At 44.0% G+C, this 25,174-nt stretch overlaps 1 protein-coding gene across 1 annotated transcript in view; it reads right to left on the bottom strand.

Moving 5' to 3' along the window:
• Positions 1-5,833: 5,833 nt before the first annotated feature.
• SLC4A5 (solute carrier family 4 (sodium bicarbonate cotransporter), member 5) overlaps positions 5,834-25,174 on the bottom strand; it is a 91,090-nt gene continuing 71,749 nt past the window's right edge. Inside the window, exons 14-25 of the mRNA XM_015421086.1 lie at positions 24,618-24,679; positions 23,094-23,294; positions 21,960-22,073; positions 19,824-19,985; positions 18,851-19,029; positions 17,718-17,790; positions 16,238-16,306; positions 14,492-14,665; positions 12,867-13,031; positions 11,578-11,662; positions 9,853-9,920; positions 5,834-6,098 (exon numbers count right to left, since the gene is read on the bottom strand). Of these exons, the coding sequence (XP_015276572.1) occupies positions 9,886-9,920; positions 11,578-11,662; positions 12,867-13,031; positions 14,492-14,665; positions 16,238-16,306; positions 17,718-17,790; positions 18,851-19,029; positions 19,824-19,985; positions 21,960-22,073; positions 23,094-23,294; positions 24,618-24,679 (1,319 nt within the window). The 3' untranslated portion in view covers positions 5,834-6,098; positions 9,853-9,885. The remainder of the gene's footprint in view (positions 6,099-9,852; positions 9,921-11,577; positions 11,663-12,866; positions 13,032-14,491; positions 14,666-16,237; positions 16,307-17,717; positions 17,791-18,850; positions 19,030-19,823; positions 19,986-21,959; positions 22,074-23,093; positions 23,295-24,617; positions 24,680-25,174) is intronic.

The raw sequence follows: 25,174 nt of genomic DNA, 5'->3' as shown, positions 1-25,174 counted from the left end.
AGTTTTATGGAATGTCATTGTGTGTTCAAAAAAGGGAGAGTTTAACTTTGTTGGAAAGCCTCTTATTTTGGGGGCTTTCATACCTCCCCCCTCTCCACAAAAGGTGGTAATACTAATTTGACCAGTTAGTGTGAATACTAGGGCATTAGCTGAGGAAAGGGGAATTACAGGCATGAAAGGTGCTGTCCGACTCCTCAGGTACAATTCAAGGGCTTGGGCCAGACAATCACCACTAAAGTCCTGGTTTCACTTGAGAAATGCTGCTTTCATGATCATTGCCTTGTAGCTGGGGTGTTGTGTGTGTTTAGCACTAAGCCAGGATGAATCACAGAGTTGGAAGGGGCCCTACAGGCCATCTAGTCTAGTCCAACCCCCTGCTCCATGCAGGAACAGCCTAGGTAGCTGATTCCACTGTTGAACAACTTACTGTAAAAAGATGCCCACCTTTGTGTCTCATGTGGAGCCATAGCCAAGACTTCAGTTGATAAAATGATTTCAAACCATAGGTAAAGATCCTGGTTTGACAACCTTACTAAACATAAGTTACAGTAACCATAGTTTGCTTAAATAAGCAATGATAGCAGTTCTGTTCAGGCAGAATATACTATTTAGTTGCCAGTGCAATGTTGCACTATGAAAACCGTCTGTATTGGTTAGGGGGGTTGGAACCATCTAATTAGCAGCAGCTGGCTGGGTTCATTTCTGGAAGCTGAATGTTTCTTAATAAGTGTGACACAAGTAGAAGTCCAACAATTTATTATATTGTGTAAATGTGTTACAGTAACATGGTAGGCTGTACTTCTGCTATGGAAATCAGTGTTTGAATATACGAAAGTGTATGTGTAGGTGTGGGGCTGCAGTGATGATTCAGTGGGACTCCTGTTACATGAAATGCTTCTGCAAACATTTTTTTGATTTGCATCTCCTATAAAACTATTGTAAAAGCAGACTAAAAAGCTCTAAGGACTGCAACTGTACTGGTACAAAATAAGATAAATATACAAGGCCATATTCAAGTTGAAATAGTTATTACAATACAAAAATGAATGAAGTGGTGGTTGACCAGGCATAACTGTCTTGTTAATATTGTTGCTTCCAACAGTTACAATATACACCCCAGAGAAAACATGATAAACAGGAGAATAGATTCAAGTTTTTCTTGTTTAACTTCAATATTTACAAAGTTACAAGGAACCAGCATCTGTTTTATATTAAAGTTCATACTGGTGTAATATGTAGAGGATAGAAATTCTACTTGAGATTAGCAATGGCAAGCCACCTCTACTTCTCACCTGCCTTGAAAACCCCTTGCTTGGGTTGCCATAAGTCGACTGCAACTTGATGGCACTTCACACATACACACACAGAGAGAAATCCTGCTCAGTAAAAATGTACATTTGTTAAAAGTGAGTTTTTTTATAAATGTACCCACATTATAGGTATAGAGTTGGATCCAGGCTCAGTTTCCCAATGATAGAATAGAACTTTCCTACCTCCCACTAATCTCCATGAAACACTGCTCTTGGAGGATAGGGGACCTTGAGGAAGGAAGTCTTGAGAGGTGTCTGCACTGGGAAGGAGGAATTTGTGAAAATTGCCAATTTAGTATGGATCCAACCCATTTTCATGGTCTACGTTATCAAACTTTGTATCTTATGGTAAAAAGAAAACATTTAAGCCCATGTGATTTTTGTTCAAGTGGGACAAGGACAGAAGACTTCTGCTGGATCAGACTGAAGTCCTCCTAACTCAAAATGTTCTTTGCAACAGCACAGAGTAATAGACCCCAGCCAAGGTCACAGGCAGAACCAAAGTGAAGCTATCGTCTGCTTTGTTTCCAGTGTTGATGCTTCGAGACGTACTTTTTAAAGGCAGAGACTCAGTTTTCAGTTATCCATTCCTCTAAGCTGTCTGCCAAAAAGGTAGTAAACCATTACTAGATCCAAACATTTCCTAAAAGATATAAATTCTACCTCTTTTTTAAAAAACATCCCTCTGAACTAGAAGCTGCAATGTGACAGGTTGCATCAGTACATTTTGAAAGGTCAGCAATTGGATCCTAATTACTACAGTATTATCCAAACAGTAACAAAAATCAGAAGACAAATAGCATGTAGGGCCAAAGGAAATTGAGTCTGTATCAGAGCAAAGACCCCCTGGATTGGCTGCTGTGTGCCTGAGCTAGAAAAGGGCCAGTTGCTGGGCAATAGCAGTGCAGGGCTGCCTCGTTATTCTGCACTTTTTAAACTCTGCAGCTGCCCCCTTCATCTGACACAGAAGGCTCCTCCAGAATGGACGCAAGCCACCCAGATTAGTTTGCCTGTTCCTGTTAACTGCTGGCCACCTTTGGTCAGGCTGGCAGACTCCTTTGCAACTGGCTGTGCTTGCTGAGGCAATAAGCAAACTGAGTATTTTGTTTTTCATTTTGACATAAGGCAGGTTTGTGAGTAGGAGGCAGTTCCAGAATTGGGATTTGCCATCTCACCCTCTGCAGCTGCTTCTCTAAGCATATGGTGAGCTTGGAGAATATAAAGAATTGGAGGTGTGTGTGTGATAAATTCTTCCCTAGAAGAAGAAACGGCAGGCAGGGTGGTGGCAAAGCTGTCCTCACAGAGAAGGTTTCAAACAAACCCTAAACTGAAAAGCATGCCAGGGTGTTCTTGGTCCCTTCACCAATGGGTTTAGACTGTTAAATCTGAGTCCAGTAGCAGTTCAGAGGCCAGCAAGATTTTCAGGATATGAGTCAGAGCTCCCATTCTCAGGCATGAGTAGGACGAAGGGGAGCTTTGACCCGCAAATGCTCATACCCTGAAACTCTCTAAGGTGCGACTGGACTGGAATCTAAGGTACGACTACTGGAATCTAATTGTTCTACCACAGACTAACACTGCTGATCTCTGAAGCAATGGGTATTAAAGTCATCTTGGTTGGCTTCCCCGGTATGGTGCCAGTTTCTGATGTAAGTAAATGAAATTTAATTATGCAGTTTTCAAAAATATGGATGAAGCTGTTTTGGGTTAACAGTAAAAGTCCAGATATCAACTGAGTCCCCTGCAGTGATCCCAGTGTGTCACCTTGACATGTGTACTGGTGTTTTCTCGCCTCCCCAATTCTTGGCCCTGACAGAGGTGAAATGAGGCTCAACAATGGTCAGGCACCTTCACCAGGCAGCACCAGCTCCTGAGAGGCTGGGAAGAGGAGGGAGATTGGAGAACTAAAAGGTAATTTGCCAGGTGCTTCTTGCTGGGAACAAGGTTTCCTCTGTACCATGACATCCACTATCTGGGGTTTCTCTTCTCAGTCCACCAGCTCGCCTACTTGCCCTCTTGTCTTGGTGGGGTATGGCCGTACCCCCCCCCCGCCACTCCCTTCTTGCTTCATGAAAGATAAAGAAGGGGGTTCTAGACCCCAGAGCTTGCAAGCTTCATGTGATCCATACATTTACTCCCAAAGCCAGAGTTACCTGAGATGGTTCTTTCTCCCCCTCCACTTTGAGAGAGTGAAAGGTACAGTGTTGTTGGCTTCCCTCTTATTGCTCTCGTATGTCCCATAACTTGCATGTTCTTATGGGTTTACGTGTGTATGTATGTGGGCATCTGACTGCTTGTAACTTACTTTAGAACAACACAATTGCTTGAAATGTAGGCAACTGCAATGGGTTTCATTCTGTGGTGTACAAAAGTGTACTTAGCCCTGATTTGGGAAACAGCAGATGCACTGATAACACTGTCAATGAAAATCAGCCATTTTCTTTGGGGAAACTGATCTCTGTAGTCTGGAAATCAGTTGTAATTCTGGGAGATCTCCAGGTCCTGCCTGGAGTTTGGCAACCCTATACCTATGGCAGCTATCATGTAGTGGCGTCTACTACCTTTTCTCAAAATTATAGATGTTCCCACGGGCTCAATAAGGGAACCACAACAGAACTTTTCAGAGGTCTTAGTGTAAGTGTCCCTGTCCCTTTTGTTTCTTAGAGCTCATTCTTAGTACAAGGGGAAAACCCTGTCTCTGATCCTTTCTGTTGAAGGAAGAATTCTGTGCTTTAGTGAATGGAACAGCTTGCAAATGTGTTTTTTAAAATCAAGATTTTTAGAACTGCAGAGAATAATTCGGAGGCACCAAGTGATTGGACCAAGTGTCTCTGTCTAGAACAACCCATGGGTCTAGGGTGCAAGGCGCCTGCTCTTCTGAGGTTTCTCTAGTGCTCCTATAGAGAAGCTGCAGTTATCAAAATCGAATTTAGGGCAGGCACCACAACATTCAGAATGATATGCCTATGGTTTACCATGACCAGAGGAGAAGGATTAAATTCACTGTCTCAAATGACATATTGAATAAGCCAGGGGGTCCCCCCCCCCTTTTTTCCCCCTTCGGTTTTTGTCCCCAGTGTGGTACCTGTCAAGTGTTTTTAGAAAGTGGGTAGGGCCAGATGGGACTTCTGCCCAGGAAGATTTTTGATTAGCTGTGCAGATTTTTTAAAATGTTGCTTTGGCAGCATCTGCTAGCGCACAGCACAAGGATTTTCACTGTGTGACTGAAGGCAAGCCGTGGCAGCCACTTTGTGTCTGGCTCTGCCTCCTGCTTGCAGCTGTTTTGGGGCTGTGCCCACCACACGGTGTCAAAATTCCAAAGGTGCCCACAGGCTCAAAAAGGCTGGGGACCTGTAGAATAAACCAACTCAATAGAGAGTAAAAAGAGACAACATATTGGCATGACTAAGAACCATTTACCAAATTTAGCTCTGAGAAAAGACTGAAGAATGATAAGACAGTTTTCATATATACAAAAAGAAAAAGGAGATTTTGGCCTTCAAGTTGGGGTACTCTGGGAAATGTCTCACTTTCTCCTCCTGCAGAACAGCCAGGATTTCTCACAAAATATTTCAGGGAAGAAGATTTCATGGACAAAACGTTTTCAGCCATGTTTATAGCAGAAATACTTTTTGCTTTGCTGCAACTGGATCCTATAATTTCTTGGCCTCTGTCCAATGAGCATCTTCAAATACTGAAGATAGGGAAGCCTACCATTGGGACATATGAGATTTGTGGAGCTATGACACTATTCCTGACAGATGGGTTCTCTTCTTACAGGACTGTGGAGGAGTTATAAATGGCCTGAATACTAACTGAGGAGGGGAAAAGCCAAGTGGCTCCATTGAGAGAGGTCTCATTTAAATCCATGGGACATCAGCTTTTAAGTCCCCTGGGGGACTGAGTCATGTAGATACTGCTTACTTCTCTGGCTTTCCATACAATATGTACCATAGTCTGTGACAAACTGCTCCTCCAGATGCTTGGATTCAAGGGAAGAAGAGTCCTCTGTATCAGCTTTCTCCTTCATTGGTCCTTAAAGGATCACTTTTAATACTGGATGACTAAAGAGTCAGGCTTCGTACTTCACATCCATCGATTGTACCCCAGTTCTCAATGCCCAATCCTCCTGGGTGAACATAAGTTGAAATCTCCCCTTAAAAACACAAGTCGCAGAACAAAGCAATGGGCAAAGTTATCCTTGGAAAATGACTCTGCCAACTCTAAAATTAATGGGTACACAAGGTTATGAGACAGGGCGGCAAGGTCCAACTTCAAAAGAGGTGGTATACAACTGGGTAGTTTCTCACCAGTTGCAACCAAACATCTTGGTGTCCAAAGATTATGCAGTTTCTCTACCCAAAGAACCAGAGCTGCCCACAGGTTAATGATTTCTGTTGTTCCTGCAGACTCTGAAGTCCTGAAGTACCAATTCCATATTGCTTGGGCGGATCTGAAGCTAGAGATGCAGGGTTCCATCATTGTTCCCAGAATGGAATCCTACAAATTTTCAGTCATCAGTTCTTTAGTGGAGAACAAGGTCCTTGTGCCTAGATATCCCCTTGGTCTTTCAGGTAGAAAAAAAATCAACCCAATTTTGTATTTATACAGGACCACTGGGACTATAGTGTGGTCTCATTGCTCATGTCCCGAGGATGCTTTTCTGTGTCAGTATCTTCATAATCCGACTCCATCTCTATCTTCACTTGGGGGACGGCACAGATGGGGTTTCGGGAGTAGTTAAATGCAGGAGACGATGGGCAGGAAATCTTCAGGTGAAGTGTAATACTGGAAGAAGAGCAGGTCATAGGAGGTTAGAAATCCATACTGGAACTGGAACCTGCAGCTAAAGAACTTTTCAAAGCAATGTATGAAATACAGCCTCTTTACTCTGTCCCCATATATATGACCGCCCATGGGCATAGCTAGGGCACAATACTGCAGTGACGACAACAAACAGCACATCTGGCAAAAAAGGGCAGCATCTGTGCCAGAGTCTAGATACTAGACAGTCCTGCTATTTTGCTCATCCTTTCATCTGTCCCCATTATCCACTCTTTCTTCTTACACTAGTTTTTCAGTCCTTGTCATTTAGCCAGCCTCCACAGAACTCTTTTCTTTTCCCCACGCCTAGCACATTGTCCCTTCTAACCAAGTACTGTCAGGGGTTTGCAGAATCCTGTATCCTTTGCCCTTTCCTACATTCTTTCTGTTACATTTTCTTTGGTTCCAGAGTCTCAGTTAATTGCTTACTCTGTATTCTAACTTAACTGCCTCATCTCCAAGCTTTTTGTCTTGTTTTAGTCTCAGCCATCTGTTGAGTGCTCAGGTGGCACAACAAAACAGCATGCTTCAGTGAGGATGAATGAGGTTGCAATACCATCCAAAAAGACAATTTCCCCTTTCCTCATAGTATCTGCCTTGCAAACATTTTTTGTTTCCTGAGTAGCTGGCAGTTTCATGAACAATATTTTCACCAACACAACAGCTCTCTGCTCACCTGTGGCAGAGGCCTCAACACCACACATTCAAGGAAATACAGGCACCTGGTAAGCTATTAAACACCATAGCTTCATTCAAAGAGGAGAAAATACATTGGATCGATCTAAGTTTTGTTGTCGAAGGCTTTCACGGCCAGAGTTCATTAATTGTTGTAGATTTTCTGGGCTGTATGGCTGTGGTCTTGGCATTGTAGTGACATAAACACAATTTCAACAGGAAAGAAGAGAGTTTAAAAATAAATAGGGCATCATTTCCTGTCCTGAAAAACACAAAATGCTCTACATCTTACAATAGCACTACAGATAAGATTAGAATTTCAACAGCCAATCCATATGCAAAAGAACCTCCTCAGGAAAGCTCCTTCATTAGTACGTCACAGCCTGGGGAACTCCTACAAGATAATGACTCAGCCCTACCCCACCTTCCTGCCTACCTTTTTTCTTCTTACCTTGACACAGAGAGTACTCCATCTTTCTGTGTTATACCTTTGAGGATGCCAGTCACAGCTGCTGGCGAAACTTCATGTCCTACAATGCTAAGACCACGGCCATACAGCCCGGAAAATCTACAATACTTAATGATCTGAGATTTGTTTGAAAAAATTGTTTGTCAATTTCAACCTTCATTAGATATTTTAAAAAATGCTAGTACACAACAATGCAACATCAAAATAAGCATTGTACAAAGTGAGTACATTCAAACATATCTATAAGCAGGATTCATAGTGTCTGTGGTTTTCTCCCATGAAATATTTTCTGCTTTCTTCTCTCCCCACAATAAAGGCTGACAACTACTTAGACAAAAAAGGAATGTCCTGCCTCTTTAAGAGGTTTAATGGGATTTTATATATCTCCATACCATGAAACGCTTCAGCTGCCCACATCTACATATTGAGCCTTTATTAAAGAACAGGTCTTTTTTCCTCCAGGCCTGTTAATTATCTGTTTTTTTTATTGTAAAACATTTTTGTACTGCCTTTAAACCCAATTATGGTCTCCAAGATGGCAAACACGAAAACATTTGAACACTAAAGACAGCATTTAAAATGATAAAATCCTTCAATAAAAACACGACATACAACAGCAAAATCAGGGAGGAGGGCCAAAAATAGTTGTTGGGGGTATGTCAAACATGACAAAACAAAAAATTCACCCACTGGCAGAAGCTACTGATAGAGGAAGAGAGATGAACCTCCCTGGGGAGGGAGTTTCAAAGTTTTGCCATATGTCAAGCCTCAGATGGCAACAGCACCCAAAGCAAGTCCTTTGAAGACGACAGGAATGAATGGATAGGTTCATATCGGAGAAGGCAGTCCTTAAGGTATGTTGGCCCCAAGCTGTATAGGGCTTTAAAGGTCAATATCAGCACCTTGAATTGAGCCCAGAAGCAAATTGGGAGGCAGTGTAGATGTGACAAGGTTGGCATGATAGGGTCCCTACAACCCACTCCAAGAAGATGGGCGTGCCAGGTGAACTTTTGAAATATCACATAAACTGCTGGGTTCTCATGTTAGTTAAATTATTTTACTGCATTAATCAAACAGGTAAGGTGACAAGTGGCTTCCTACAAACTACTGCCCTTACAGCTTACTCAATATACTAACCAAAATCAATGCAATTTTTTTTCTGAGATGTTTTGATGGAAAATCAAGCTGGGTTTAGACAAAGGCTACTCCATAGTATGCAACATAATTGTGCTAGCTCACTGAACAACAAAATGTACAGTTTCAAAAAAGAAAAGAAAGAAGGACCATTTGAATGTTGCCTTTATCAATCTGAAGGCCAATTTGATATTATAGACTGGGAAATTCCCTGGGATTAGCTAGCCCACACTGACAACGATGCTTGGTGGCTTTTTCTAATGACAGTTTTATACACAGATATATTTCTTTGGATGGATTCCTTTTAAAAAGTGTACCAGTAATGCAAAATAATGCTTTTCTCCAGGGGAGCTATTGGGGAGACAGCAGGTTTCCTGTTAAAGTCCACCAGTGTGCTCTCTTTTTGCTATCCTAAGGTCTGTGTCCCCTTCCGTTGCAAACAGCTGCTACTTTGGGGGCCTTCTTCCCATCCTACCCCCTAAATCCAAAACCCTTGCCTGAGAGAGACCCTGGACTTTCCAGGAGGCTTTCCTCTTCCAAGAAAGATGTGAATGTGCTTGGGTGATATAACTGGAGCAGCCATGCTTCCTTCCCTGTGTGTCTGCCTGTCAAAAGGGTAAATATAATAATAATCATAATAAAGGCTATTACTATTTTCAGTGCTATTCTGCTATTAGCTATTAGCTTCCTGCTATTAGCTTACTTATTTGCAAGATTTCTAAACCACTTCTGAGCTTCTGCTCCCAAAGAAGTGTATAAAACCTCCAGAGAAGCCAAAATTACACCGAAAATTAAGGCTGCTAAAAAAAAACCCTCCTCAAATCAATCATATGAACACATTACCAGCTAATTTTCAAAAGTAGAATATAGCAGGAATTTTTTACCTGTTTCCTGACTGCCACAAGAGCCACATAAGGGAAACATGAATCTATTTCAGAGCAGGGGTCATTTGGGGGGGGGACGCGGGGGGACGCCATCCCCCCGGGTGAGGTGCGGGAGGGCGGGGCCTGGAACTCCCTGCTGGTGCCCGCTGGAGGTCGCCGCCGGCTGTGGGGAGGACACACTTCCGGTGATGTCAGGGTGTGTGGCATATGCTAATGAGTTATGCTAATGAGTCCCCCTAGCTCTTTTTCTACGAAATGACCCCTGTTTCAGAGAATGAATGGGTAGGTGGATGAATAAACTCTTTAAAACAGAGGAGACCTGGCCAAGAGCCCTTTGTTCATTTCAACAGGGCTCAGAGACTTCAGAAACTCCAGGTGGGCATATCAGAACACCTTCTTTCTTGAGGAGACCAGGAAACCACACTGAACTGAAGCAGGGCTTCCTCTGTAGAGATTCATAAGTCTTAAACACTTCTGTTATACCTGCACAAATCTGACCATTTGGGTCTTTTTTTGTAAAAAAAAATAAATCAAGATTATTAGATGTATCACTTACCTGCGATCCAGGTCTAAACTATTAGGAGATGAATCAGAATGTAAAACTCCAACTGGAAGATCTTTTTCCTGGAGGGAAACACAGATGCCTATCAATCTATTCCAGAGGACAAATGGATGAATGATCAAACTTTTAAAAATGGAAGACGGCTGGCCAAGAACACCGCGTATATTTCAGTGGGGCTTGAATAGATGGATCAAGGATCAGATCTGCCTGTCGCCTACTCTGCTGCCAGCCACCTATAATGGCACCCAAACTCCTGCCCCCCAAACCTCTCACCTTTTCCTTGGTAGGGAGATTCTGATGACTCCACTAAATCACAGCCTTCTTGCAAGTTAAAAAGTGAAGCGTATGTGTTTAAGTACGGAAGATGGGCGTTACACATGAGTTGCCCCGATGCTGCTGCTCTTTGCTCATGTGAATACAGCTTCAATTCATCCCAAAGTAGCAAAGAATTGCTTTTTAAAATGCCATTTCCAGAGGTTTCAGGGAAGCAGGGGTGGGGGCAAGATTATGTATGGTAGTAGCCCATGGTCTTAGAATTCTCCCTAAGGATTTAAAGACCTAACTACATGTTGCATGCAAGCACATGGGAAAAGCAGCTCCAGAAGGGGGATTTAGAGTAGTTGTGAGCAGTGTTCCCTCTAAGTTGAGTTAGTGTGAACTAGCTCACAGTTTTTTAGCCTCCGGCTCACACATTTTTGTCTAAACCCAGGAAGGATGTCTCCAGAGAAAACTAATTTATGCAGTAGACAAATTGCTCAGTCACAATTTTAATGCCAGTAGCTCACAAAGTAGAATTTTTGCTCACAAGATTACACAGCTTAGAGGCAGCATTGGTTGTGAGAAGGGATACTTAATCCTTTCTGTGTCCATGGCTTCTCTGCTCCAAATCTCCTAATTGCTTTTCCTCTATGTTTGCCAGTGGCACTGGAGTTCTGCCCAGACAATGGAGATACCTCTGAGACAGTGTTCCTCTTTAATGTTCTTCTGCAGCCAGAAGCAGAGCACTCAACACTGTCCCCATCCTGGAGGCAATGCAAACTTTGTCAGCTAAGGGAATATGTTCTTAGGCATCAACATACACCTGTGTGTGAGCTCTTGGAATAGGATAAATTGAGGGTCGATATATTGTCCATTGGTGGCAAAACAGTAGGGACTTCAGGATACTGGGTGTGCCCATGCAAATCCCTAGGATGGCTTTGCATCTGCAGGATACCTGTACATCACCCACCTGCAGGATCCATGCGGCAAATTGGAGCAACCTCTGGTGTGCTCAGTGTTCAAGAGCCTACACAAGGCTTAAAGTGCTGTCACTTGTAACATTGCAACCTGGTTGTTTGTCTGTTGGGAGACTGAAGTGCAAACCTGGCCTAGAAGAACAGGGAGTTGGTAGTATAGAGAGGGAATGTCCCAAAAGTTACTAAAGCCCATGAGCGTTTGTGGAAAAGTTTGCACCTTTTAAATCTGCTTGCTACTTCCTGATGTCCGCTGAAGCTGCAGCTTCAAGTCAAGATATGCATCAGCCATAGGTTAGTTTGGTTAGTCTGGAAAAAAAGGCATAATCCCCTAGGAACTGTGCCTAGGCATGCCCTACAGTGATGAAAGGGAGACATGCAAGAGGCAAGTTTTGCTCTTGTGCAGTCCCCTTTCAGTGCAGCTTGTAGAGTGGTTGAGAGTTAGCTGTTAACTTAATATCTGATAGAACCTGAGCATTTTACTTACTGGAAATGCAATGGATACTGTTTTGGGGTTCTGATGGGACAGGTTCCATTGGGATCGTTATAACAGAGGGAGTTGGGAACTTGGGCTAGGGAAAAAGTGGAAAGAGACAATGAACACCTCAGTTTGTACAGACATATCCAGGTTTCTCACAGTATGGCAGATGCAACACTCATGTTCAGGGGAAATACATAAAATCTGGTCTTTCATTCATTTAAAAAAATCACCCTCTCTTTCCCTGCAAGTAGCAGAGCTACACTGTCCATCCTGCACATGTCATCCTTTCTGACCATCACCTCAAGCACTATTTCCTGGCAAAATAGCAGATCCAGTGGTTTCTGTGGGATCCTCAGCAGGACATTAGTAGGAGGTCCCTTCCTTCTATGCAAAAAGGATCACTAGAATACCTTGAAGGAGCATGTGGGCAGCTGTGGTACTTTTTAATGCAAGCTTCAAATTGTTCAGTACACGGCCAACAAGAAATTGTGGTGTTTGTAATCCTGCAGTAACTTTGCAGTAGCTTTACACATCGATTACAGATATGCTTTCATTTTCTTTGTCAGAAAGTCCCTTATTGCTAAAAAGATGTGTTTACTTTTCAGAGATCCAGAGAAACACATTTCTGAAAACATGGTGTGCTTGGGTATACTCTGGAAAACAGCACTGAGTTGGTGTGATCAGCTTTTGTCTTTTGCTTTCATTGTTTATCCTTAAAGGTGGGACATTTCTTTGTTTTGGATTTCTTTTACCCGTCCCCCTTGCCCATCTTGTTAAAGTTTCTGTCTTAAGAAGAATAATGGGCTCAGAGAACTTCTGCGTAAGTTGCATTAATATTACAAGCAGGCTGCATTGTGTGACATAGGAACTTTAGAACCCCCTTTCCAAGCAGAAAAGTAGGATGTGTGCATGGAAATTTTGCCAACTGTGCATATAGCATAATGGCTCCATCTCCTGGGTGTATGAAGAATGGGTTCAGCACAGGATGTTCTGTGGAAAATGGGGCCACATCCATACTGGACCAGCTGTGCAATGAGTTCCTGAATTTTGTATTGTGCAAGTATAGCTATAAGTAAGAAAACCTGCTTATCTGAAAATAAATGCCAAACTGTCCATAGAGACTTCACAACCCTGCTATTCAGAAAATAACAGCTCCATGAGTGAAATTGCCTTGTGTGTTCAGATGTGATTGCTGAACATATTGAAGGGCTGACTCTCGAAGAGCACAGCTGAATGTCCATGGCAAAAGAGAACTTGCAGCCACTTGGCACCGATCCTAAGTGTCATGAACAAACCTCATCGCTGTTGTCCTCCTCGCCTTTGGTGCTTTTCTTCTTCTTCTTCTTCTTGTCCTCCTCCTTCTTCTTATCCTTTTCAGGGATGATGTTATCAATCCAGGCCAGGTCATGTTGGGAAAAGACAAAGTCCAGCATCTTCCGGACTAAGATCAAGGCTAAAATCTAAATGGAGTCAAGATTAAAATCAATCAACTTTATCATCATTAGCACTGGGCCAGATCTGTTGACCTTTGAGTTTATATTTGGAAAAGGGAGCTTGTTTTTGGACCAACCAAGAACCTAAATGGCCACTAATTAGATCAGGGCTACCCAATCTTTCTGACACAGGGTGGTGGTGGGCCCAAACACAAAATGGCTGCCACAGGAGGCAGAGCCAATCATAATATGTCAGGAAGAGAAGTGATGCGTTACTCTAATATAGTCACAATCTTCAACGTTTCAGGCAGAAGTTCTTCTTAACAGGATGTCTTTTAAAATCCTTGTGCTGTGGTGGCAGTTGCTGACAAAGTAAGATTTTTAAAAATTGGCGCAGCCAATCAGAAACCCTGCTGGGCAAAAGGCCCATCTGGCCTCACCCACTTTCTAAAAATACTTGGTGGGTGACAGGTCAGGTGTTGGCGGGTGCTGCACCAGCCACAGGCACCATGTTGGGAATTCCAGAATTAGATCACCTATACATTGGTCAGTGATCAGTTTTAAGATACATTCATGAAGTATGCAATGGTCATGGGTTCAGAAAATGATTATATAGTAGACCAGGTTGGTGAGAAACAATGCTAAGAAGAGACATTATGGGCATCAGAATAGGGAATCTGAAATTTGATAGAGCTACAAACCCAAATCCAATGCCCTAACACCAAAAGGGGAAGAAAACCCAAAATTGGGAGTAGAAGGTTATGCCTAGTTGACACAGAAGTAGGGAAGGATATAGTCACTTTAGCACTTCCTTGCTCAAAACTTTGCATACAGAAAAGCTGAAGGGTTTGCAATTTCTGACTTAAAGGTAAAGGTAAAGGTTCCCTTGCTCGAAAGCCAGTCGAATCCACCTCTAGGGTTGTGGTGCTCATCTCCGTTTCAAAGCCGAAGAGCCAGCGCTTTCTGAAGACGTTTCCGTGGTCATGTGGCCGGCATGACTAAACACAAAGGCGCACGGAACGCTGTTACCTTCCCACCGAAGTAGTACCTATTTATCTACTTGCAGTTTCTTGCTTTCGAACTGCTAGGTTGGCAGGAGCTGGAACTAGAGACGGGAGCTCACTCCATCATGTGGCACTCAGGTCTCGAACTGCTGAACTACTGACCTTCCACAGCCTGCAGTTCAGCGTCTTAACCACTTGAGCCACCGCAGCTCCTAATTTCTGACTTAGGTGAAATCATTTTTCTAATGAATTCCAGGGCAGGGAGATATTCTATAGACATGCAGCCTCATGTCCCAGGGCAACTATAGAAACAGGCATTCTTTCCCAAAGTACCCAGACTGTGGTAACTCTGCCTTACCAGTGCTTTTGCTGTTGTTGTTTTAAAATAATAAGGCAAATCTGATGAAAGCCAACAGGCCACTGGACTTATGGGTGGAACTATACATGCCATAGCCTTCTTCCAATGAGTGCCTAACTGCCTACCATCACAGGAAAGATGATGGCTGCTACAGTGGATTTCAGGATCCAGAGAATAGCCAAGCAGACAATCTGAACCACAGTGAACAGGTGGATCCGCCGCAAGGGCACATGCCGGAGGTAGACATAATCAGGTTGATGCTTGGCTGGCATCAGGAAGAGCTTGCATCGATCCCAAAACTGTTGAGGAAAAGCACAGAATTAGAGCTGGATCCAAAGGAAAGTATGACAAAGACTAACTCTATTTACTGCCAACAGCACAGAAAATGCTGTACTGAGCATACGGTCATCACAGTCTTTGCTCTGTGGGCTTAGATTTGGGCAGCCTGCACTTAGAAATCTGCTGAATCCTTTGCTTGGCACTTGTATGGTGTCAGAAACCCATGAATACACTCCTGAGAAACATCAAAGGCAGACTTGCTCTGGGGACTTAAAGCAACAGCTGCATGTCTCCCATAGTTGTATTAGAGACTCATAGCTATATATCAGTTCAGAAACATTTTATCTCCTCCTATAAAAAGGCCCTTTAAACCACATCTTCTTTAAAAAACACCACACTGGAGTCTGTTTTTTATTCTTAAAAGTAAATAAAAGCTTTCAGGGATAATCTACCCTTGAAGAATCATAGAATCACAGAGTTGGAAGGGGCCATAGAGGCCATCTAGTCGAATAGCTGCGGCCAACCCAGTTGCCCAAGCAACCTGTGTTATCTAAGCCTGCAGTATTTTGGTGGAGCCGTCCATGTAGCAATGCTGTAAATCCCAAGACCCTTAGCATGCAAGGTAAGAAGAGGATCTTCTGCAATGTTGTGAGGGATACTTGGCCTCATAGCTCTGAAATTCTGTAGGACAAGGATTGCAAAATGTTTTGAGAAAAGGAGTTTGTATGGAGGAATCAAGAGCCCATGCAACACAGGGCCTCCTCAATAGGGAAAATGCAAATTGCAGGCCTGTATAACCTCAGTTTGCCACCTGCCTGGGTAAAAAGTATTGTCTGCCTTTAATAGAGGCTTAACAGGATGCTATTTACCAGGTGATTCTAGTTACCTTCATGCCCTGAGAAGCTTTACTTGTGCATTTCCACATATTATGCCTCTATTAAAGAGACAGGGCACCCTGCCCCCAGTTGATGCCAACCCTAGAGGGGCTGTAACTCTTTAATCCTCACTTGTTTTCAGTTTTCAAAGCAGCCTCTCTCTGTTATTAGAATTTTAAAGGAGAAAAGATGTGTCCCTTAAAAACACGTTTTTTTCCTAATGTTAATGAGAAAGCAGGGAGTCCAGTTTTGAATAGTGAAACTTAGTGAAGGTTGAAAGGTTTCTGCGCACAGCTCTAAGGCAAACTGAGGCTGCACAAGCCTGCAATTTGTGTTTTATAAACAGACACAGATGTGTGATCTTTGTTATGCCTGTTTGAGCCTACAGTGTGCCAATATTCTCATTTTTATAATTAAGCAGGGGAAAATGTTAATAGGAGAAAAATGATCTTTTGTTTGTGTCTTTAAAAATCACGATTACCTCCTACAATAGTTGCCAAAGCTCCAAGTCATCTCTTATTTAGCTCTTGGGCAACCAATTCTATCAGGCTATGGCCTGAATAAAGCAACAAAAGACAACATAATTCTAACTTTCAATTTCTGAACCAGAGATTTCATTGTGAACTGACCACTGCCCAAGAATGGGAATGGGAAAATAAAGTTGTGACTTCCCCAAAAAACCAATGAAAAAATTGCTGACACAGTTACTGTTCCTACCTGGATGCCATTGAGTGAGGCCACTCCCATGTAAAGAAAGACTCCATAAAGCACAGGCATTGGGATATACTATGGAAAGAGAAAGAGGACAAGTGACTCTACTTTGTTTTGGCCAGGGGTGGGTTGGGAAATTAAATAACCAAGCTGCAAGCTGAGCCAAGCAGTGGTGACAACAGGGGCAGCTTTACTCGTCACCTCCTCTTTGGGTGGCAACATAGGAGGAGGCAACAATCAAGTCTAGCCAACCATTCTCAGCCAGGTAGTCCCTGTGGCATGTCCTGCATTGTTTGAACTCAGCTCACCTTGGCTACCTGTGGCCTTCGAGGGCAGCAGCCCATTGGGAAGTTTCCCAGCAAGTTAAACAGCCAATCTATCCCTGATTAACCACCTGCCTTTTAAATAAAATAATTAAACAAACAAATATCAACTCAGTTTTTTAAAATGTGGGTTTTGAAATATCAACAACATTTCAAAAGTTGGAGATACTTTGTGGGATACAAAGAACTAAGGTAGACAGAAGAAGAGATTGGATTTCTACCCTGCCCTTCACTACCTGAAGGAGTCTCAGGCCCCGTCACACGAGCAAAGGGGGGGGGGGGGGTGAGGCTCTGAAGCAAAGTGAAGCGCGGTATCACGATCCCCCGAGGCTCTGTGCTTAGGCCGTCAGCCGCTGATCACACAGTGATGGCGAAGCATGGCAACGAAGCAATACCGCGTTTGTGCGCATACCACAGAGGCTTACAAGAAAACATCTGGTGGGATGCGGACAGGCGACGGATGCAACAGGATACCAGCGCTTTCGCAATCAGACTCTCACCCGCACCCCGGATTTTCCAGATACTACTACACTTTCCCAGCTACTTTTTAACTCCGCATCTTCGGCTGGACGCTACGGGTTGGAGACAGGCGTGCGACGCTTGCCAGATGTTGCCGTATGATGCGCCCTTTTAATCCGCCTGGCAGTCGTGCTTCTCACGTGGCAAATTCTCTGTGTGACCTGGACCTCAGAGTGGCTTACAATCTCCTTTCCCTTTCCCTCCTCACAACAGACACCCTGTGAGGTAGGTGGGGCTGAGAGAGCTCTTTCAAGAATTGCTCCTGAGAGAACAGCACTGAGAGAAATGTGACTGACCCAAGGTCACACCAGCAGCTGCACATGGAGAAGTGGGGAATCAAACCCAGTTCTCCAAGATTAGAGTCTGTGCTCCTAACCACTACACCAAACTGGCAAGTCAAGGGCTTTCTGTTTCAAAAGTGCATGCCAAGGGGTGCATATGAACAGTGTTGGCAGCATTCTAGGAACACAGGCTCAAAGCCTGCTTGGGCTCATTGAACTAACTTCACAGTTATTCGGATTCCAGCTCTTTCATTCCAATTTATAAGAGAAACTCAGGTGCTGACTCTGAATCAAAACTAGGAACTCTTTGCTAAACCTATATCTATGATGATTGTAATGGTCCCCAGCAAAAGGATACTTTACCTTTAGAATAGGAGCTAGGAAGACAGATATGCCAGTCAGAACAAAGACAATGATTCCTGTGACTCTCTGCTCCCTGTCAGATACAGTGAAATAAAACATTAGGCACGAAACATGTTCAGGGCTTTTTGCATATTCCCATGATTAAAATGGTCTGAGGCAAGTGGGGACCACCATCTTGTATAGGATTCCTAGCTTGCTCTGTACACAAAGAGATTTTTGTTTATGGGTTGGATTCAGTGATTGCTGTGGATCTTCTCCACTTTTCTGCTCTCCAACAGTCCTTTCTGAGCCTGGAAAAGCTCTTTTCTAGGGTCATGGGACTCATGTGGAATAACTGTCATGCTTGAGTAGAGTAATATCAATCACTACTGCTTCTCTCCAGCCAGAGATGACACAAAACTCACTCTAGGCATCATCATCATCACCATCATCATCATCATCCAATAATTGTATGCCATTAAGTCACAACTGGTCCATGGGGTCGCAAAGAGTCGGACTCGACTGTGCGACTGAACAACAACAACAACAAGTCACAACTGACTCATGGTAACACCAGGATCATGGGGTTTTCAAGGCAAGAGATGAGCAGAGATGGTTTGCCATTGCCATTGCATAGCAACCCTAGTCTCCCTTGGTGGTCTTCCATCTAAGTACTAATCAGGGCTGACCCTGCTTAGCTTACCACACTCTGATGAGATCAGGATAGTCTGGGCTACTCAGGGTGCTGGGCATAACGGATAAATAAAAATCAAAGCAGATGGACTGGGATATATCTGCTTGTGTTAATGATTAGGATGGGAGTGAGAATGGGGTTATCTTCTGCCTGGTGACATTGTAATGCAGGCATGCATGACGTGGGGTCCCCTAAGCAATATAAAAGTGAGATTTATCAAGCCCCTTGTGGTTCATCTTACATGGCTGGATGGGCTGCAAGGTATTCTCACCTGCTGTGATAACATCCATGTAATATAGGGAGAGGGTTCACGGAAAGGCTACTGATTCCTTTGGCAACTGCTTGTACCTCTATAGGAAGATCTTGCACTCTGGTATGTTGGCCTTACCATCTAGGCATTGCTATATTCATCATTCAGACAAGAATAAGTCTTCCAGGTTGGTTCCAAAAGAACTCTCACCTCACTCCCAGAAACTGAGGCTGTTCTCCCGGTGCACTGGTCTCTGTCTCCATCTTTAAGCTGTCGATGTGCGCGATCGAAATGACTGTGGCTGCTACATACCATGGCAGCCCCATGAACGAACACACTGCCATGAGGATGCCTACCCAAAACAGGTCCAGGTGATAACCAGCCGCTTTCTGAAACCAAAGCACATATCTGTTGGCTAGAAGGAATGGCCAAAGGTGAAACGCAACAGAAATATTAAAGCTTGGGGTCTAAAAGGAACCTGAAACCCTGATGCAAAATATTTGTGCTGATGCATCCAGTCACAATGCCAGATAAACCAAACATATGGAGAGTACAAGCAGGTGTGGGCATGTATGGATATGTATGTGGGCATAAATGCTATGATAACATTAGGCTTCAAATATGGATCCCAGTACTTTGCTTTCCCAAAGGCCACTCCATGAGTCCATGGCATAGGCAGGAGTCATTTCCTGCAGGAGCGCACAGGAGTGGAGCTCCGGCAGTAAAGAGCCCAGGGGGCGGGCACATGCAACAAGCCCCACCCCCTGCTCCCAGCAGCCCTCAGTCAGAGCAAGAAGCAGCCAGGTAAGCTGCAGAGCCCCCCCCCCGGTCCAAAACAGTCCAGTGGCCCCTTTAAGACCAAGTTTTATTCAGGTACAAGCTCTCCCTCCTCTGTGAGGACAGATCTTCCCCCCCCCCCAATAGCTAGCAATCCAAAACAGTCCAGTGGAGCCTGAGCGGTGGGTGTTGCCTTCTGACACACTTCCGGTGATGTCAGGGGGTGTGGCACATGCAAATAAGTTATGCTAATGAGCTCCTGCACCTCTTTTTCTACTAAATGACCCCTGGGCATAGGTGAGCTTTGTACTCAAGTCTCCCTTTTCAGTTTAAGGTCATATACCAGACAAACCTGAATAGATGCAATATGGGGGAATATCAAATTGCAAGGAAGAAAATGACATACCCTCAGCTTGTGCTCCTTTCTGTTCACTATGACGGCTGTAATTTGCTGGTCCATGAAGATCAGGATGGTGACCAAAAGAGCAGGAAGTGCACTGGCCAAGTAGATCCACCAGGGGTTTTTACCAAATGGGAACACAAACCATCCTCGGTCTAAGCGAGTGGGCTGAAAGCACACGCCAAGGACAGAATATTATCCACAGCCCCATTGTAAGCATAGGTCACGAAACTTAGAAAATAAAACCTGAGCGACAAATGTGTTGCCTATATGGAACAAAGTGTGTGCCTGCCCTGTTTAGAAAGGTTAAGGTCATTTCTCTTCCATTTCAGAATCTGACTTCCAAGGCTGGAAGGAAAAAAATCCTGTAAAAGGCCTGAAGCTGTGTTATGAGGGCCCAGCATCAACTGGGTTTCTCCTGGTGCGTGAGCCGTATTTGAAACCAGAACCAGTCTTGCTTTGCAGAGCAAATGGGCATGGAACCCATGCAGCCAGAGGGTCTCAGCAGTACAGAGGATGGGAGTGGAGGGGTTGTGTGACCCCAACTGTGTTACAGATAAATTAAGGCATATTACAATAGAAAGAAAATGTTAACAGAACAGAAATTATCTGATTATTTCCAATGACCAAATTCTGCTTCAGTTTTGGATGTTTCAGGCTGTACTGGTTGATCAGAGCTAGGGCTGGTGCTGGTGGATGACACTGCCTTTGGGTAGCCAGGGGTCATTTCCTGCAGGAGCGCACAGGAGCGGAGCTCCGGCAGTAAGGAGCTCCGGGGGCGGGCACATGCAACAAGCCCCACCCCCTGCTCCCAGCAGCCGTCAGTCGGGCCATGAGGAGCAAGAAGCAGCCAGGTAAGTTGCAGAGCCCCCCAGCCTGCCTTCAGGTACAAGCTCTCCCTCCTCTGTGAGGGCAGATCTGCATGCCCCCCCCCATAGCTAGCAATCCGAAACAGTGGAGCCAGTGTGACATATGCAAATGTTATGCTAATAAGTTATGCTAATGAGCTCCTGCACCTCTTTTTCTACGAAATGACCCCTGTGGGTAGCCATGTGCATGTGGCAGGCATTGGGCAGGCCAGCTATTTACAGTGCAATGCTATGCAGTTACTCCAACCTAAGCCTATTGAAGTCAATGCTTAAAATGGAGTAACACTGTCTAGCACTGCACCACCAATGAATCGGATCCTGTTCTATGATTCTGTGAGTCTTTCTTTTACCTTAAAATCTGTAGGCACTTGCAGTTTTGGAGTATTCAGTCCAAACAAAATATCGAGACCAACAAACATTAGGATGGACATGAAGATAGAGAAGTCACTAATAAGTTTACGGAGCTAGGAAGAATGAGAAAGAGAGAGCATACGCCAGTGTGTGAGACAGAAAAAAAAGAGGTAGTGTTAGAATATTACATGTGAAAAATAGCTAATCTGTCCAGAAGAAAACATAGAAAACGGGCATTTGCCATGATTAGATTTTCAACACTCTTAGGCATGCAAATCAATCAGTGTTTGGTTTGAGAGGTGCTCCCCAGGATCACTGCAATAGGGTAGCCATGGTAGTCTGTCACAGCCAAATTCAATTTGAAATGAATGCTTTTGTCTTTATTTATTTATTTTAAGGAGTCTTATGTTTTATTCTGCTTTCCAGGACCTTCAGGATCACTCAGAGGCTGCTGGGGCACAACTCTCAAATCAGCTGTAGCCAAACATATTCCTTGGGATATTGCCCAAGAATTTAGATTGCACCTGTCAGATTGTGGAGTTCAGCCAACAGAGCACTGTGCCAAATCCAGATACATACCAGGCCTGCATCCTTCCACGCCACTCAGCAAAGTTTGACGTTTCCCTTTTGCTTAAGGAGACCTCCTACAACTACAGTGGCTCTTCTTTAGTGGAAGAAGCACATACACTGAGGGAAAGCTCCTTAAGTTGGAGGAAGGATTCAAACCTGGCTGACTATACTGGTAGGATACAAGTCATCAGTGCCCTCTGGTTAGTATCAGTGTAGCTGGGCCAGCCCTGGTTAGCCCATAAGAAGGCAGTAATAAAATCTTGAGGCAGAGAAGGTGTTGGAATAAGGTAAAGGGATGGAAGAGAGGGGCCATAGGAGGCAACAGATTCAAAACCCGTAAGGGCATCCGAACCTTAATTATACTGGGTACATGCAACTTGGGAGTATCCAATCCAAAACAGGCATCTATTCCACAGAAGAACAAGATGGAGAAGACAATGGAAAAATCAGCAATCAGGGCCCTGACCTAAAAGTAGAGGGGATGGAAGGAAAAGGCAGATTAAGCGGGGGTGCTGCTGACAGCCTTTCTGTCGCACAGGAATGTATGGCCACTGGAAAGGAAGCCCTCCCATGAAAGTTGTCTTATAACTTTTGAGAGTAATTTTAGAGACATCAAGGTTCCCCCCGGCAATCATTCCATTCCATTATGCTTTTGTCCCTCACTGGCTCAGACAAAATCTTTACCTGTTTCCAAAACACATGTGCTTCCCCCCAGAACTGGAAGCCTTTTATTATTATTTTTAACTAGGCTCTGTATTGGAGCTGCGGTGGCTCAAGTGGTTAAGACGCTGAACTGCAGGCTGTGGAAGGTCGGTAGTTCAGCAGTTCAAGACCCGGGTGCCGCATGACGGAGTGAGCTCCCGTCTCTAGTTCCAGCTCCTGCCAATCTAGCAGTTCGAAAGCAAGAAATTGCAAGTAGATAAATAGGTACTGCTTCGGTGGGAAGGTAACAGTGTTCCGTGCGCCTTGGTGTTTAGTCATGCCCGCCACATGACCACGGAAATGTCTTTGGACAGTGCTGGCTCTTTGGCTTTGAAACAGAGATGAGCACCGCAACCCTAGAGTTGGACTCGACTGGCTTTCGAGCAAGGGAAACCTTTACCTTTAGTAGGCTCTGTATTTACTCAGTGTACCCACATATCAGCTCAATCACCCCATACGTTTTAGCCAGCTTGCCTCCCCCAAAGGGGGGGAGGGGAGAGATGACATCACATACATTTGTGAAGTAGCCAGGTAGATGGATCTGATGAACATGTATGTGTGCATCAATCGTTGGACTCCGTTTGAGCACAGAGATTTCCTCTTCCACATCATGTTCTTTGATCTGAATTGATCCCCATCCCACAGATTTGACTGCCGAACTGGTGCTCAGCAGTGGTTGTCAAGTTCCTCAGTGCACTTCTTCTGGAGGACTGACTTGCATTTTCTGGCTAAAAACCAACACCTGTCATTTAGAGGCTCTGTTTTTGGGTTTTTTCCCCCTTACCTTTGTAGGAAAATAGCGACTGAACTTGAATTTTTTCAGGGTCAAAGTCATGGAATAGGTTCCAAAGAAAAGAATGAATGACATGAGGGCCAAGTCAGGGATGAATTTACAGGATTTCCCCACCAGACTTCCACCGTACTTCAGACATTCCTTCTTGCTCAGCTGGGTCCAGTCCAGAGCTGTGACATTAATAGTGTTGTACTTGGAGTTGAAGAGTGGAAGGAAATAAAACATAATATTATTAGTCTACTGAGCAATTATTCATCTTTATTGTCAAGGCAAATACTGAGTCATAAAAAACTGAAGGGCCATTGAGCTCTCACCTAAAAATGTGGCAGATGGATGACTTGTTTGAACACTTAAAAAACTTAACAGTGACATTAACAGAATTTCATATTAACACATAAGTTTGGGGATGGAGGTTTTTAAAAAAAGATTATCAAAATGTATATTCACATTCTTCAACAAGTTTGACCATTATTTTTGAAGACCGTAATTAATTTGAATGATTTAGCAATGATTTCATGCATGATCTGCTCAGTTTCTGTTCATGATTCTTGAAATCATGGTGCAAAGCACCCATTTACAAGAGTAGCTCCAGGCTTCTAACCCAGACAACACAGCCCTGACCTGGATAGCCCAGGCAAGCCCAATCTCATCAGAACTCAAAAGCTAATCAGGGCCAACCCTGGCAAGTACTTGGAAGGGCGACCTCCAAGGAATACCAGGGCTAGGATGTAGAAACAGATTAACAACCCACATCTCTGAAAATATCCTAGCCCCACTAGGGGGGCGTCTACCATAACTTCCAGGCATGCAAGCAAAATACTCCCCCCCTCCAATAAACCAGACAATAACTACAGCTTCTGCTCAGTCAATGGAAAAACATCCTCTAGGTTGAACTAGTACCCAAATCTACTGAGGCAATAGTGGTCAAAGTTCAAATAGGTCAACAGAAATGACTGTTAGTTGAACATAGTTTTCTCAGCTAGTGTGCTTGCCAAGGACTACTCAGTGAACTGGTGGCTGGTTTAACAAACTCCACCAAAATAAATATGCATGCATTTAGAGCACTGTGGGTTGGGACCCAACAGTGGGTTGTGAAGCTTCTGAAAGGGGGTCACACCGGCCAGCCCTCCCTAACGGCTGCTCCTTCCCTTTGCATCATTCTTTCTCTCTTTGTGTCTCACATTCTTGCCTACTGGCTACCTTTGCAACAATGGGGGGGGGGGCAGAATCTGTCCAGCAGCTAGAGACTTTACAGTAGTAGCTAGGAGGAGAGGAAAATGGAATGCCACTTGCTTGGGGGCAGTTGTACCCTTTGTGTGATGTTTGTGGGTTTTCCCCAACATCTGTTTGGTCACTGTACAAAATGCAGTGCTGGACTAGATGGGCAACCTCAGGTGCCAAAATTCCTTTGGCTGGCCCTGGATGGTCATCATACCAAGTAAATTTTGTGGTGCACCGTGCCAAAAGTGTTGGGAACCACTGGTTTAGAGGAGAGGAAAAAACCCAGCTACTTACCATAGAAAGGTTAGTGTTGTTTGGTGCCAGTGGGACTGAAGCATTGAACAATGTTGTATTCACTGCAGAAAAGGAGTTGGTTAAGATTTTAAAAAATATATATTAAAAAGGAAACGTTTCACTCTAAATTGTACTGAAAGCTCTCACTGGCTTCAACTATTTTAAATGTTGCCATTTTATTGCCAGCAGAAAGCCAGAATCCCTGTTCATTTACTGCATTGTCTCATCACAATGCATATGCATCTTGCAGCATTTAGAGAACTCTACCTAAATATTCACTATATCTGAAGAAGTGTGCTTGCACACGAAAGCTTATATCTTGAATAAGGCTTTGTTAGTCTTAAAGGTGCCACTGGACTCCAGCTTTCTTCTACTACTTCAGACCAACATGGCTACTACCCACCTGAATCTACCTAAATGTCATGTAAGGAAGCTGAGGATCACAGAATTAGAGACCTACTGGTGGATCAAAAATGAAAGGCCTCCCTGCATGAAAGAGGTTTAAATGCTGGAGTATAAGCCCTTGTTCTAACTCCAGCATAAACGTCTACCTGATT

The sequence above is a fragment of the Gekko japonicus genome, unplaced genomic scaffold (assembly GCF_001447785.1).
Source record: "Gekko japonicus isolate JY-2015 unplaced genomic scaffold, Gekko_japonicus_V1.1 scaffold13, whole genome shotgun sequence".
Lineage (NCBI taxonomy): Eukaryota > Metazoa > Chordata > Lepidosauria > Squamata > Gekkonidae > Gekko > Gekko japonicus.
This window is presented reverse-complemented; position numbering and strand designations above follow the sequence as displayed.